The sequence below is a fragment of the Galeopterus variegatus genome, unplaced genomic scaffold (genome assembly GCF_000696425.1).
Source record: "Galeopterus variegatus unplaced genomic scaffold, G_variegatus-3.0.2 Scaffold251, whole genome shotgun sequence".
NCBI classification, from domain to species: domain Eukaryota; kingdom Metazoa; phylum Chordata; class Mammalia; order Dermoptera; family Cynocephalidae; genus Galeopterus; species Galeopterus variegatus.
Genome location: NW_007726362.1, coordinates 715,061 through 729,104, shown reverse-complemented (window position 1 = coordinate 729,104; position 14,044 = coordinate 715,061). Strand labels below are relative to the sequence as shown.

General features: G+C 37.6%; 1 protein-coding gene across 2 annotated transcripts in view; it reads left to right on the top strand.

Moving 5' to 3' along the window:
* The first annotated feature begins 13,227 nt into the window (after window positions 1–13,227).
* Window positions 13,228–14,044, top strand: part of IGF2BP3 (insulin-like growth factor 2 mRNA binding protein 3) — a 134,247-nt gene continuing 133,430 nt past the window's right edge. Inside the window, exon 1 of one of the 2 annotated variants that reach the window (XM_008566529.1) lies at window positions 13,228–13,943. In XM_008566529.1, the coding sequence (XP_008564751.1) occupies window positions 13,769–13,943 (175 nt within the window). In that variant the 5' untranslated portion in view covers window positions 13,228–13,768. The remainder of the gene's footprint in view (window positions 13,944–14,044) is intronic. The other variant, XM_008566530.1, reaches the window with a different exon arrangement.

Genomic DNA, 14,044 nt, shown 5'->3' with positions numbered 1-14,044 from the left:
TAAGTTTACAATGTGAAATGCACAATGTGTCCACATCTGGATATGAAAGATTTTCAACATAACAGATCAGGAATTAAAAGAATAAATAAGCCATTTGTCTACCTTGTTTTCAAACAATTATTAGCTCTGGTTTTAGACCATAATGATTTTCCTCGTTAAAAATGTATCTAAAATTTTGAAGTGGAATAAAATTTTATGAAATAAAAATCTCTTTTCCTATATTTGCATTATTAATAACTCCAAAATAGTAGGACCATATTAAATGGCTTTTATTTTTATAAGTGCTTGGGGCTATAAACTAAATAAACTTTTCTGCTGAGTTATTATTGAGGGTTTTCACTTACTTTCATAGAATAAAATTTGTGTTAACGAAATTTCCTTCAAATTTGCCTAGACTCTGAAAACTTTAGTCTCTGTAAAAATCTGAAATATCATAGATAAAACCAGCAGCTAAATATCTTTAAATAAGTTTCAATAAACTGCATTTTTTTTTGCTTTATTTTAAATAAGTGAGAAAGAAAAAAATGGCTAAATCACTTAGCTTGCTCCCTATCAAGCTTTTCACTCCATCATTTTCTGAGAATGGATTTAAAAGATAAAATGCACAGGGATATTCATAATCACAGAGGATTGAAGTCTGAGTCCTCTAAATGTACTTACTTCAAATATTGAAAATAAAGAATCATCTGCAGGATCTTTTTTCACCTTCTCTCAGAGTCCTGCTATTCCCATTATTTTAGTTAGTTTTTCAAGTGCACCACTGCTAAAGCTATTTTGCAAGAAGGAGCAGCTATGCTAAAGTTCTTTAATTCTGTGGAAAAATTCTTCTTTCTTAAATGTTGCTCATATGAATGTTTCAACTGTGAAGAGGAAAAATCCAAGCCAGGGATAGTTACTGCATCACAAATAAAAATTTTATATGTCTTTTTTCTAAGCAATTCTTACAGAATATTTGAAGAAACCACCAGGAATAGAAACAAATGTAGGTATTTGAACTGAGTACTTGAAATTCTTTAAATCCAATACATATAGTTTAAATCTAATGATTTTTGTTTACCTTTAATTTGTCTATAATATCTTCCAAGTGGTCGCAAGAGGCTCGTTTTTCTTGTAACCATCTATAATTCATTTGTCTAAAATTAAAATATCTAAATTGATATTTTTCAGAAACCTATGGGAAGCAGTTAGAAAACTAATTTTAAAGGTCAAATGGAATTATTACTAAATATTCACACTGACTGATCATCTAGTAATTTGACATTTGACTAATTCATTTTGAAATTTTGACCTTTTTGTTTCCTTCTCATTCTCTTTTATTCTAAATTCTGTATTACGGTAATTTCTTATCTAAGTTCACATGAAGCACAAGTGTCTGATTTTAAGAGAAAGAATCTTTTATAAAAATTAATTTTTATGTGCAGAGTAGAGACAAATTTCTTTTAATTTTTGGTCAGGATGTTGGCTTGTTAGCAGTTGGCCTCAGTTAAGGGTCCTTCACAGGGGATAGCTCTTTTTCTGCTTTTCCCACAAACTGTCACTTAGCTGTGGTATCTGAATAAGCTTTTTTCCCCTCTGATAGTGGTGAGATATCCTTCCCTGCATTATATTCCAGTGTAAAGCAATAATCCTTTCCTCTCTTGCACTTTATGGAACTTTCAGAAGCAGACCAATAATTTTGATATTCCCAGTCTTAGTCCTGTTTCTAAAAGCTAAATTTCACAAATATTTGTTGAAGCCTACTCAGTGCCCTGTGCTGTCAAAAAGGTAAAAGGTGGTATAAATAGTTTAACTCTTTTTACAGCTGTGGAAACAAAGGCCCAGGAGGTTAAAAAAAAAAAAAAAAACTGACCCAGCGTCACAGTAGGGTCAGCTACACCATAGAAAACAGGGACCATGGAGGTGTCCATAGTTTAGGAAGAACAACCCACGTACAGGTAAACAAAGTTATTGAAGAGCAGCTTTTAATTCAAAGGCACAGCCGAAGGCTTTGAGCTTTTAATTGAGAACTCATTTTACTTTTCAGCTCATGTATGTAATTAGGGGTGAGAAGCCAGGAGTACTTCTGGCCAGTAACCACCATCCCATATGATGTGAGAAAAAAGAAGAGCAGGTGGCAGGGTGAGCTTGAGCTCCTGTCACCTGTTCTTCAATTCTCCAGGAGACAGGAGTGGAGAGGAGTGTGTGAGTGTGTGTGTATCTGTGTGTGTGTGTAAACAGTAGTACACAGTCCCTTCCCCCCACCCCCTCTGAACTTTCACTAAAGCAAAAACAAAATTCAGCCCCACTGATTCTTAATTTGCAGTAAATCTTAACATGTAATTTTTCAAGTTTGATATGGGGAGGAATTCTTAGCTTACCACTAAGAGCGAGTGACGTGGTTGTGAAAGCAGATTCCTCGGCCCCTAGAGATTCTGATATAGCTGGGCCATGAATGAAGCTTTTGAGAGATACAAGAGAGATCATAGGCTAAAGAAATCATGGGACCTTCTTCCTTACCAATCGTTTACATTGAACTGATTTTACCTGTTTGAGATCATTTAAATGAGATCCTGACTAAAGTCACTGAGGTGAAGCTGCTGATTTTTTTCAAGGTCTCCTCCACTCTCAAGGCTTTCAACCTTAGTGTTCAATGACATGCAGAACCTCTGGTCAGGATAAATGTAGGCTTTTTTTTAAAAAAAAAAGTAATGATGTTGGCCAGTTAGCTCAGTCGGTTAGAGTATGGTGCTGATAACACCAAAATCTGAGGTTTGGTCCTTGTACCAGCCAGTAAGATGGCTGGTACAAGGGTCTGCTGTCTTACCACCAAAAATAGAATAAAAAATACCGCTACTGCCTCCCATTTGGGGTCATTACATGATGTCATTCAGAGGTAAACACATTTCAGCCCTGCTACTGAACTAGCTGTGTCTGCCCACATCGACCTTCCTTGGCTTCAATTTCTGCAACTGTAAAATGGGTATCTGGTAGATCCCAAATACTCTTTCCAGATATCAAATCATAGGATCATCTTATCATGAAACAGGTTCAACTGAAAGTCTTGTGAAAGAGAAGATACTCTGTACAATCCCCTAGTTATTAAACAAGCAAACAAAAAACCTTCTTTATACAGAGTATCCAAGAATGTGGAATGTATATAAAAAAGGGTATTTTCCCACTTTGAGTCTCCGAGTACTAGGCTCTAATAAATATTGCCTCTATCCCTTTCTCTATTAAAAAAAAAAAGTGCTAACAGCATACACCTCCAAAGATAAAATCTTACTATCAAAATTACATTTTAGAGATATTATAACTTACAATTTACTATAATGAATCTAGATACCTTCTGGCTCATGCGTCCTTTTCCTGTTGTAAGTGCTTTAAACACTGACTTCCCTTTACACCACAGGAGTCTGGTTTCTTGAATTTACATGCAGTCTAGCCTGGGCTTTTGAAAACAAGAATTTATTTGCATACTTATATTGGGATATCCATAGCAAAATTCAAAATCCAGAGTCTATAACTTCATATTACACTGCAGAATCACTCTGACAATGCAAAACTGTGGTAATTTCCTTGAAGTGTATTGTTTTCAAAATAAGTTTGTTTGAATACCCAACTTCTAATCAGCTACATATAATAAAATCACATTCTCCAATGTCCTTAAATTATCTGTAAGATTATTTTTTTTAAATTAGCAAAACCTGTTTTATAAGCCTATAAATGTCATTAAATATGTTGGCTTTTAATAGGTTTTATTCAAAGCTTTCATGGAAAAGTTAGAAGGAAAAGGACCATATTTTAATCCACGGATAACAGATTTTATGAAATAACTCTAATAGTCTTAGCTTAACTTTCATGATTTTTAAGCAAATAAACAGAAAAAAAGTAACTTTTTAAATACCACATCTAAAGTTATATCAGATGAAATCACAAACTATTAAACAGATTCTTTCCATGATAATTAGTGATAACTGAATGTTAATATATTCAAGTTTTTACTCTGTTACAGATTTTAAACAATAAAGACTATATAAGCTTAATCATGGCATTTGATTATGAGAAGATACTTTAATTTTTAGCTATATCAAGAGTTCCATAAATCTGATTATTTTGATCTTTTTGCTTGCTTATACATGCTTTCTGTGCTTGCCTGCAATGTATTTATTTCTAATTGCCACACCCAGAGGATAATTCAGTTTACTACTATATTAGCAGAACATTGCCACAGAAAAAAAAAAAAAGAAAATAAATGCATCTGTTATTTGTAACAAAAATAAACGGTTTAGTTTGTTTAAAAAGCAATGGTCATTCTTCATCTTTTTAAAGACTCAGTTTTAAAATGTTTGGTTATCCTAATGCAATATGACTTTTCCCCCTACTTTATAATGAAATAATTTAGGGATATTTAATAATCAAGAAAATCTTTTACAGGAATAGTAATAGGAAGGGGCTATCATTTGACTGAAAAAACATTCATTTATAGCAAATAAAAACTCTACTGGTGGTCATCCCTGAATCAACATAGTTTAATACCAACTCTCCTAACCTCCAATAAAGAAAGAAAAGCCAGTGAATAACAGGACCTAGCTTTCACTTAAAATCTGAGTTTCCTCTCTATATTTGTTTCAGACAACATTGTTGTTTTTACAACAGCAGACCAGTATTTTGGCTCTTTTTTATTTTTATTTTTTTTAACGGGGCATTTTCTCAAATAATTACTTTGATAAAACTAAAGTGATCAAATAGAAGTAGTAGAACAATCTAACAAAATATTTCTCATAACTTCATATTTTGTAAATAAACAACATTTTCAAAATGATCAGTTTTACTTCTATCAGTATTGAAACTGATTACATTCATGTTTTAATAATGTTGTTGGATATTTTATGTGTGTAATCCTAACTAAATATAATATTTTTGAAAACAGAAAACAAGGTATAGAAATACAATTGAAAACATTTGTATTATTTAAATTCTAATATTGATGTACTAATAGCATCCCAGTTCCTGTTCGATCTGTATTGTTAAGTCTTATCCCCTCAGGTTTAAAAACATCATATTAAAGTATTCTGATGGTTAAGAAAAAAACTGTTAAAAGTCATGCTTATCTTGCTTGTTTTAACCTGCAACCTCAGAATTTGAACACAAGTTCTGTCTTGCTTTGCTCCTTCACAAATCTCCACAAAGGGCTTCTCAGCAGGAATATGTGTATATATTCATGTGTCCAATCGCACCCACTGACTGCATTCCATACCTGACAAAACTGCCTTCAACTGGAAGATTTGTTGTTGTTGTTGAAGGAACAGAGTAATATTGTTTAACCCTATTGTTTACTTCACTGAATTAAAACATTTACTTAACTTTTTTTATATTAATATTTAAAATAAAATTCAATTAAATCTGTTTTTAAAAGTCACAGTATTGGTCCTGGATTAAAATAAAATTTGTATATAACTCTATGGTTGCCAGAGATAAGCACCTACAGTATACTACACTAAAGTTTTTGATTTTTTAGTTTATTTCCTATTTGGCTTTTTATAGACAGTCCTTCATTTAAATAAAAACCAAAGACATCATTTGAGTCTTGGTAGCAAAGAAATACAAAAGCAAAGAAATTACCATAAGAGATATGGTAATAGATAGAGTCAAGGAGCAAAATTCTAGGCAATTTTCAACAAATGAAAACAAAAGAAGATGACATCATTCAGTACTTAATTGTTCCATATCAAAATGTTAACAATAGACAGAAAGAATATCGATTTCTGATGTAACAAAACTGATATTTTTTGACTTCTTTTAGAGGCTTTTATGACCTCTGTTGCTTTGGTAGTATCCTTTTTATAAAATAGATTTTTAAGGGCTGGATTAGAATTAGACTGCTTATAAAAAGAGAGACCATGCAGTTATTTTAGCTTAATGGAAAATATTCAAGAGAAGTATGTCATACTGTTTATGTTAAATTGTACACATTTTAAAAAGTCTTTACTCACATTTTACAAAGTAAGATTTACTTTTAAATTATTTTCCAAGTCTTGGAAAGTGCTAGGAAATTTTAGATTACAAATAAGATATGAATACTTTACCCTACTAAGGAAAGCAATTTAAAAAACAGAAAATTGCTTCAATTACTGACATGATTCTCCAAAAAACAAAACTAAGGATTGGATATTAAACAGATTCAATTACTGATATTTAATGAAACTTCAGAGAAAATTTTGCCTTTAACAAGGCACTAGTATTGTCAATTTAAAAATAATTGATCACTAAATTTAAGTATGCAACCAAAAATATTACCAACTTTTATATTTTTAAGCAATCTGCTATAAAAAGTAAATGTTTCAAGAGAAGTGTGTTAGATATGCATTTTAATACAAATTTTTATAGTGTCAATTTTGATAAAGATTTCAGATTAGGTTTTCTTTTCCTTCTATATCTTATGGTCTCAGATTCTTTATGAACTTCAGCTGAGATATCCAAACAAAAAACAAAACCCCTTACTTAGCCTGCTACTTTCCTCTTTAAAGCTGGGATCATCATGCTAGAGAGTTCAGGACTAAAATGTAAACTGAACTCAAGAAGGAATGAATTTTAATGAGTCAAAGTGGAAATGGTAATGATCTACCATTATTATTGCAAGTAAAAAATTAAAAAAGATATTCTTTCCTATTAAATCTAAAAATTAACTTCACATTTACAGATAGTATGAGAAACTCAGTTTATCTCAAAAATCGTCTAGATGGAGCTAATTTGTATACTTAAACCACGAAATCTGCTATTTCATCAAAGGAACTTTAATTTCTAGATATTTTGTTATGGGATTCTAGAATATAGATGGTCAGGAAAATAAAGGACCCAAATATGAAAATAGGATCCTAAGATGTGTCTTTTAAATGTACATGTTAGAAAATGTTGAAAACTAGCGATAACCTCAGCATGTGCTTTGCTTTTTCAGATTATTTTAGTGGGGAGAGTAGGTTCTTATTGTTCTTTCCAGTGGGATTTCATGCTTGGATTACTGTCCCATTTTACACCATTAGTTAATACATTCTCTCTTTACTCTCTTCCTTCCACTCTTAGCAAAGAAACCTGCAGGATAAATGAGTTGAAACCAAGAAACAAGTTTAAATACCAACTTTCCCCAGCCTCCCCAGACCCCTCCCCCCACAAACAAGTAAACAAGTGCCTGCCTTCTTTGTTTTCTATGGTTGGTCTGCAAATAAATATACACACATCAATTACCAAAGAGTCTTTCTCTAAAGGTCTCATCCTCTCCCCCCAACCCAACAGAATGAGTATTTAAATTTTTTTACTCAAGTGAAGCAGCATAATACAGAATATAATTGCAATAAAAGGAATTGTGCTTATCTAATACTTTTACAGTTATGTATGAAGTTTACCAGATAGATAAAAATTCCCATTCCAACTACTATACTTAGTAGTTGAAAATGTAAAAGAAACAGAAAATCAATTTCTCTCAACCAGAATAGACTTTTTAAAGAAAAACAGTGATTGCATAAATCTTTGACTTTGAGAAAACATTTGAAAATATCCCAGGTTTTAGAGTTTTGGCTTGTCCAGATTAATTTTTTTTCCCCCACAATTGCATTTTCTCTACTCTAAACAACTTCTTTAATATTTTCTACTGTAGCAGTTTCTTTCTTTTTTATTCTTTGATGAATTTTTCTTTTTTTAGTGTATTTTTCAAAATATAAAAATTATAGAATATATAAATCCCAATCTAGAATCATTTTACAAATAATCATGTCCTTATTTTAAATTTCTTAGGTGTTAAAGAGTTATCTAAATTAGTAACTCTATAATCTTAAGCATTATACTGTAAATTTGTAAGCTTTAATTAATTTGTTCAACTTAAACCCTTTGTAAGTTACTCTGATGTTTCTGAGGAATAATTTAACATGAAAGCTTCTAAAATATACCTATTAAAAAACACATTTAGTAAAATGTACTTGAATTAAACAAAATATAAACTAAATATGTGTAATGATTACTTCTATTTTGAAACAGCTTTTCTTCACTAATCAGCTCAGTTTTTAAAATTTGTTTTAAAAAGCTGCTCAAATAACTGTTTTAGTGTTATGGTTCACACAGCAATTTATGTTACTTAAGTTAGTTTTTAGAGACTGGAACTAAACAGCACAAAGCTAAAGATACTTTTTCCAAAAGAACTTAAAGAGGATGATGTAACATTACTATAGCTAAGACATACAAAAGTACAGAGAAAATCTTTGAACTCACTGATCTAAATCAATTATCTCAAAGTTTTTCATATTTACTGAAGAGTTAGTTTTACTGGTTTTTAACCAAATCGAATATTTTGTCAAAACTTAAAAAGTGAAAAATTAAGTTATCTGTAAGCAAATAATTAAGTTATATTCCCAACTAGTACATTTAATTTTCTCCAGATAATTAAAGATTGGTAAAATCTGTTATGAAATTAGATCTACCAAACAAATTTATACTTCCTTCTTTTCTCTCATGGCCAGAGTTCTGTCTGACCTGTAATTTATTTTTGAGAAGACCAACAGCAATTTATTCATATAATTACAAACCCAACAAAGACACCAGTACCTAGGATACACCATTGTGGCTGGTTTGCCTTTTTAGTTAATCGAATTAAATACAATTAATTCGTTTGTTTTGTGCTTTTCCAAGCCAAATTCATATTTATTTTTTCTCACCGTCTCCACCAAACGTCAGTAAAATTAGTACATTTCAGCTACAGAAATCGTTAATCCTTCAAGGTCCGTCTCAGCTTCATTGGTTTTAGTGCAGCTTCAACAAAAACGTGGTCTCGGCATAGTTGATTTTACCCGGAATTTTTCGTTTGCTTTTTTTGGAGGGGTTGTTTGGTTTTGCTTAAAACAACCCTGCGGACCACAAAGGGGGTTAGAAAGGGAGGGGGCAGAACGAGTCGCTGTCTCTAGAAGCCCAGAAAGTTCAGGCATCTGGAAACGTATTTTGTGGTAGTTGTTTTAAATAAAAAGGACGTATAAATTCTAAAATGTTGGAAACGAGAAAGGAAACGAAGATGTGACTCCAGCTGCTGAGCATGGCGCAAACCCAGGACCTCCGGGCGCTGGACGTTGGGGGAAGGGAGGGGACTCTGCGGGCACCACGCGGTCAGCCCAAGGGGCGGGCTCCACACACGCACGCAAACTATTTTCTTTCCCTCCTAACAGTTATCTCCCTCTTTCCTCCTTGGGGGCTGGGATAGGGGCGAGCAGTTAAAGGGCAGGAAAAATGAGAGCAAGAAGACGGGAACTCAATCCCACCCCTCAACCTCAATAAAACCAGCGAGGCTGCAAAGGGTTATTTTCGCGCCACAAAAGATGGAAATCCAGTGGCCGCTCAGGGACCAATGAATGGAAACCAGCAAACGGCTCCGGCGGAGGCAGCCGAGGGTGATAGGCTCCCTCCCTCCACCAATCGGGTGAGAGAAGCCCCCTCCGCCCCCACCCCGCAGCCAGGGGCGGTGTCTCTCTCGACGCCGGTTGCTCAACTTGGTCTCCGAGCCAGCCCGGTGGAGCGCGGGAGCTCCGCCCCAGGGCCGCTTCTGCGCGCCCTGTACGCCCATCTCACAGCCCGGCCGCGCCCCGGACAGAGGCGCAGAGTTCGGCGAGGGATTTTGGGTCTTCCTGGGTACCAAGCATCCCCGAGCGCCTGGGACCCATCGCACACACGAAACTGAAGCAGGAGGTGCGGGAGGGTCTCCAAACACACGCTGCCTGGTGCGTCCCCGCGGCTGGCGGGCTGGTGCGGGGGAGGAAGGATTTCAGGTGGGGGAACGACATTGGCTCATGGGGCTCCGCGCGGAGGGACGCAACCCGAGGCGGAGCCTGAAGCCTGCTGTCCCGCTGCAGGCCAGGGGGAGGGCGGTCCAGTGGTCAAAGCCCTCCGAGGACAGCCGGCGGCCGAGAAAAGACCTTCCCCAGTGTGCGCTGCAAGGATCCCGCCCTCTTTCTCGGAGCAGAGCCAGAGGAAAAAGGAAACCACTCCATCTTCTCATCTCGTGGGGCACCATCTTTTATTTTAAACAAAAATAAATGAAGGCAGATTCCAGAGAGAGGGCAGATCCAGGTTACCACTTATCACGCCTCCGGTTTAAACAGATGAGTCCAGGAGAGCTGATGGTTAGAACAAGAGCGTGTTAAATACCTCCTATGAGGACCAGGCGACGCGGCGGGCATTGTGTGCCCACCCGCGTGAAGAGCTTCGGCTCCCGGCTTGGTCTCAAGCAACCGGGAGTAAGGAAGAGTAGCAATAGGAATGCCCTTTACCCCTACAATGCCTGCTCAGCCTTCGCCTATAACCTGTGGATACAGCAATGGTAACCGACCTCGCAAACATTTTTTCTCCTTTAATATTACACTGATCCATTAGAAACATTTTTACTGTCCTCAGGTTAGCAGATGAGGAGGAGGTGCAGCTGTCCAAAGAGTAAACGGACTACAGTTGGAAAGACTCAGCCGCATCCAAGAGCACATTACAAAGGGTGGGAGTCCTTTCTTCGTGGAATTAACATTAGGTAGGGGCTACAAATACTTCAGGAAGAATCTGGAGTAGCCCACATACAGTTAATTTGTGAGATTCTTTAAAAGACTGGAAGTTAGACTAACCTCATATTCGTTCTTGAAATTCAAAGATATTTTTTGCACTTGAAGTGCTAGTAAAAAACATTGACCTACGATCTTTTCACTCAGCCATTGAGTATATACTTACCCCTCAAATGCTTGGAAGATTGGAAGTGGAGTGAACTGCATCCACCTCCCTTTTTGATGTCTGAGCTTATATTACACATGTATGTTTTTAAGGTCCTAAATGGAGTATCCATTTTGTTACAATAATACACAGATTAAGTTCACAAGAATCCCAGGAACATATTTCATCAAAACAGCACACTTGTTTTAAATTCCAGGTGTTAGATTTGCTTGATAGTGACAGACAAGAATGGGCTAGTGTTTATGAAAAATAAACAATTTATCCTATGCTTTAGAAATACATATTTCCTTAGGTCTCAGTTTTAGTAAGAACAAATACTGTCAACAATCCAGAAGCCACCGTTCAATTGACTTTGGAAACCAGCTGAACATATAAAAATCTGTTCTTAAGAAAAATTACTAAGAGTTAAGTGATCAATAAAGTACAAAATTTAAGTGACATTTAGAAAAGTAAATATTACTAATTGAATGAAAAACATTTCTCCAAAACAGTTTTCCAGATAGCTTTTGATCACATGCAACAGGTACATGAAAAATAAATTAATCTTCCATATTTACATTTTACATACCAAAAAAACCTTAAATACATATTTTTTCTTTTCAGAACCACGATTCTTACTTTAAAAACACAAAAAGGAAAAAATAAGCTTTTTACGAATTAAACCTAACCATAAACTCAAGAGAAATTCCGCCAGTGTTTTTTCAAGAATGAGCCCATATACAGTTCTAAATACTGTAACACAAGAACACATTTGTCCCCCACCCATCTCATAAAGTAAAAACATTTACTAAATTAAACGTGAATGAAATTATTGTGAAAGGGTGTTTACGTTTAAAAAGGTGTATTTGCTTGGCAGGAAAGAAAAACCTGTTAGAAAGAAGTGGCATTTAAAATGGATGATCTGACACCTTCCGGTGACTTACCATAAAATTATAAATTCCCTTTAAGAGGCAAATGTAAATTACTCTATTTCATGCAATGATTCTCATATTTTAAAAATAATTTGCCATTCATCATTTAATTGTTAAATACTTTTAAATACATACGGTTTTGAGAAAGAAGCGAATTACATCAATTGTCAATTACTGAAGATGTTTCCAGTGTAAATGACAGTATTTCTTCTAATCACAATACATTTTTTTATTAGCAAGAGTACCAAAGCATTATCCTTGTTTATATTTCCATGCTATATAGAATTTCATTCACTTTTAAAAGTTAGCACTTTATATCTTTTCCATGGAATACCTGTTAAAAATATATCACAAGTATCTGGTGCAAATGAAGTTTTTGAGTACAGTACAAAATCATTAAACGACACTTGGAGATTTCCACAAGAACCTCAGCACTGCCTTCGTTTCCGTATTCCTCATCTCCAGCTCACATTTTGTTGGCCCAGGAAGGCTCCACTGGGCCCCGACCCTCCCCCACACACCCACCATTGTACTCGATACACACAGGGAAAATTATGCATAGCTCTCGTGGCCAAATGGGGGCAGAAAGAGACTCGAATAATTTTTCCAGCGTGAATACCACCTAAGGGTAACACAAAGCGGTCTTCCTGTTTAAAAGTCCCAAGTACTCCAACTAAAATTATTTAAACAAAAGTACCAGCCTCCCCCTTTCCTCCCCCTCTAGAAACTACAGGAAAAGGAGGTTTTCCTTTAAGTATCGACTTCTCCCACTTTGACTTCTCTCCTCTAGCCGCCCAGGCCCCCAGCGCCCCCATCCCCAAGCCACAAACCTCAGACCCTGTGCTCCCCTCCCCCACTGGTGGCCAAGCCCGCCCCCGGCCTCATTTATCTCGGAGCCTTTTCTGAATCGCGCAACCAATGGCAAACGCGAAGCCGAGAACCACTGCGAGCGCAGGCGGAGGCGAAGGAGGTGTCGCCCAGACACCCGCCCAGGACGCCGCGGCTCCCATCCCCCACGGCCCCGCTCCCGCGGTGCCCGGGGCCGGGGAAGGGTGCACCGATCGGGCTCCCGCCTCTGCCCACCCCACCCCCTCTCCCCGTTTCCGTCCCTGCCAGCTTTGCAAACGTGCTCATGGCTTTGTCGGGGTTACACTTCTAATGCCATGAAAGCCACCAGGCGAGTTCGGGTTCGTGACTCTTTGGTTTTGTTAATTACCTTTAAAAAAAAAATCCAGTTCTTAAAACTACGGTAACTACAGCTGAGGAATTGCCTTGTTAGCACCCTCAGCCCTTTCCTCATTAAATAAAAAAAAAAAAAAAAGTCAATATTCCAACCTTCCCTCCCCGGACCCGCCCCGACCAAATGACCCTTTCTAAACTCGTGTTGTGACAATCAGCTCCTGGCGCCGCCCTCCCCTCTGCGCCCCGGCTGCGGCTCCTTTAGCATTTTTTCCCTCATCCTCCTCCCCCTCCTCAGGGTCCCTCGCCCAATCTCGTTTCCCCTCCCCCTCTTCCTCTCGCTGGCTTTTTTTTTTTCTTCCGAAACCCACTCTAATTGAGGCGCTGGGATTCCTCACGTGAGACGTTGATTTGTAGTTTGAACACGTGGCTCATTCAAAAAGCCGGACACTCAGAGCGGATTTTTTCCGCCTCCTGCGCCTTCCTCCTCTTCTCCCTCTCCCCTCCCTCTTGCCAGTCACCCTTCGGGGTTTTTATGGGGAGGCGGCGCTTGCCTCACGTAGTGCGATATTTTCACAGTCCGCTGGTCGTTGCCAAAGAGGTTGGGGAGGAAGAGACAAAAAGTAGTTTCCCCCCCCCCTCCTCCTCCTCCTTTCTCTTGCTGATCCCGCCTCCTCTTCAGAGTTAGGAAGACTCGGTGTGTTTGGGTTGTAGCTAGGCTTTTTTTCTTTTCTTTCTTTCTTTTTTTTTTTTTTTAATACCCAGAAAAGGAAAAACAAGAACCTTCGGATCTGATTTTTCGCTCCTCGTTCTTGTGCTTGGGTCTTACTGTGTTTGTGTATTTTAACGGCCTGAAGACGAGGGGAACAAAACCTGCCGGATCCATCCATCATCACTGTGGGTGGTTTTAATTTTTCGTTTTTCTCATTAATTTTTTTAAACAACCACTCTTGACAATGAACAAACTGTATATCGGAAACCTCAGTGACAACGCCGCCCCCTCGGACCTAGAAAGTATCTTCAAGGACGCCAAGATCCCTGTGTCGGGACCCTTCCTGGTGAAGACGGGCTACGCCTTCGTGGACTGCCCGGACGAGAGCTGGGCCCTCAAGGCCATCGAGACGCTTTCAGGTGGGCCCCGCTCGGGCGCCCGCGCCAGCCGTGCACCGCCGGCCCGGCCCGCCCGGGCGTCCCCGCGGGGCCCCAGATCGGGCGCGGGCCGGGAGCCGGGG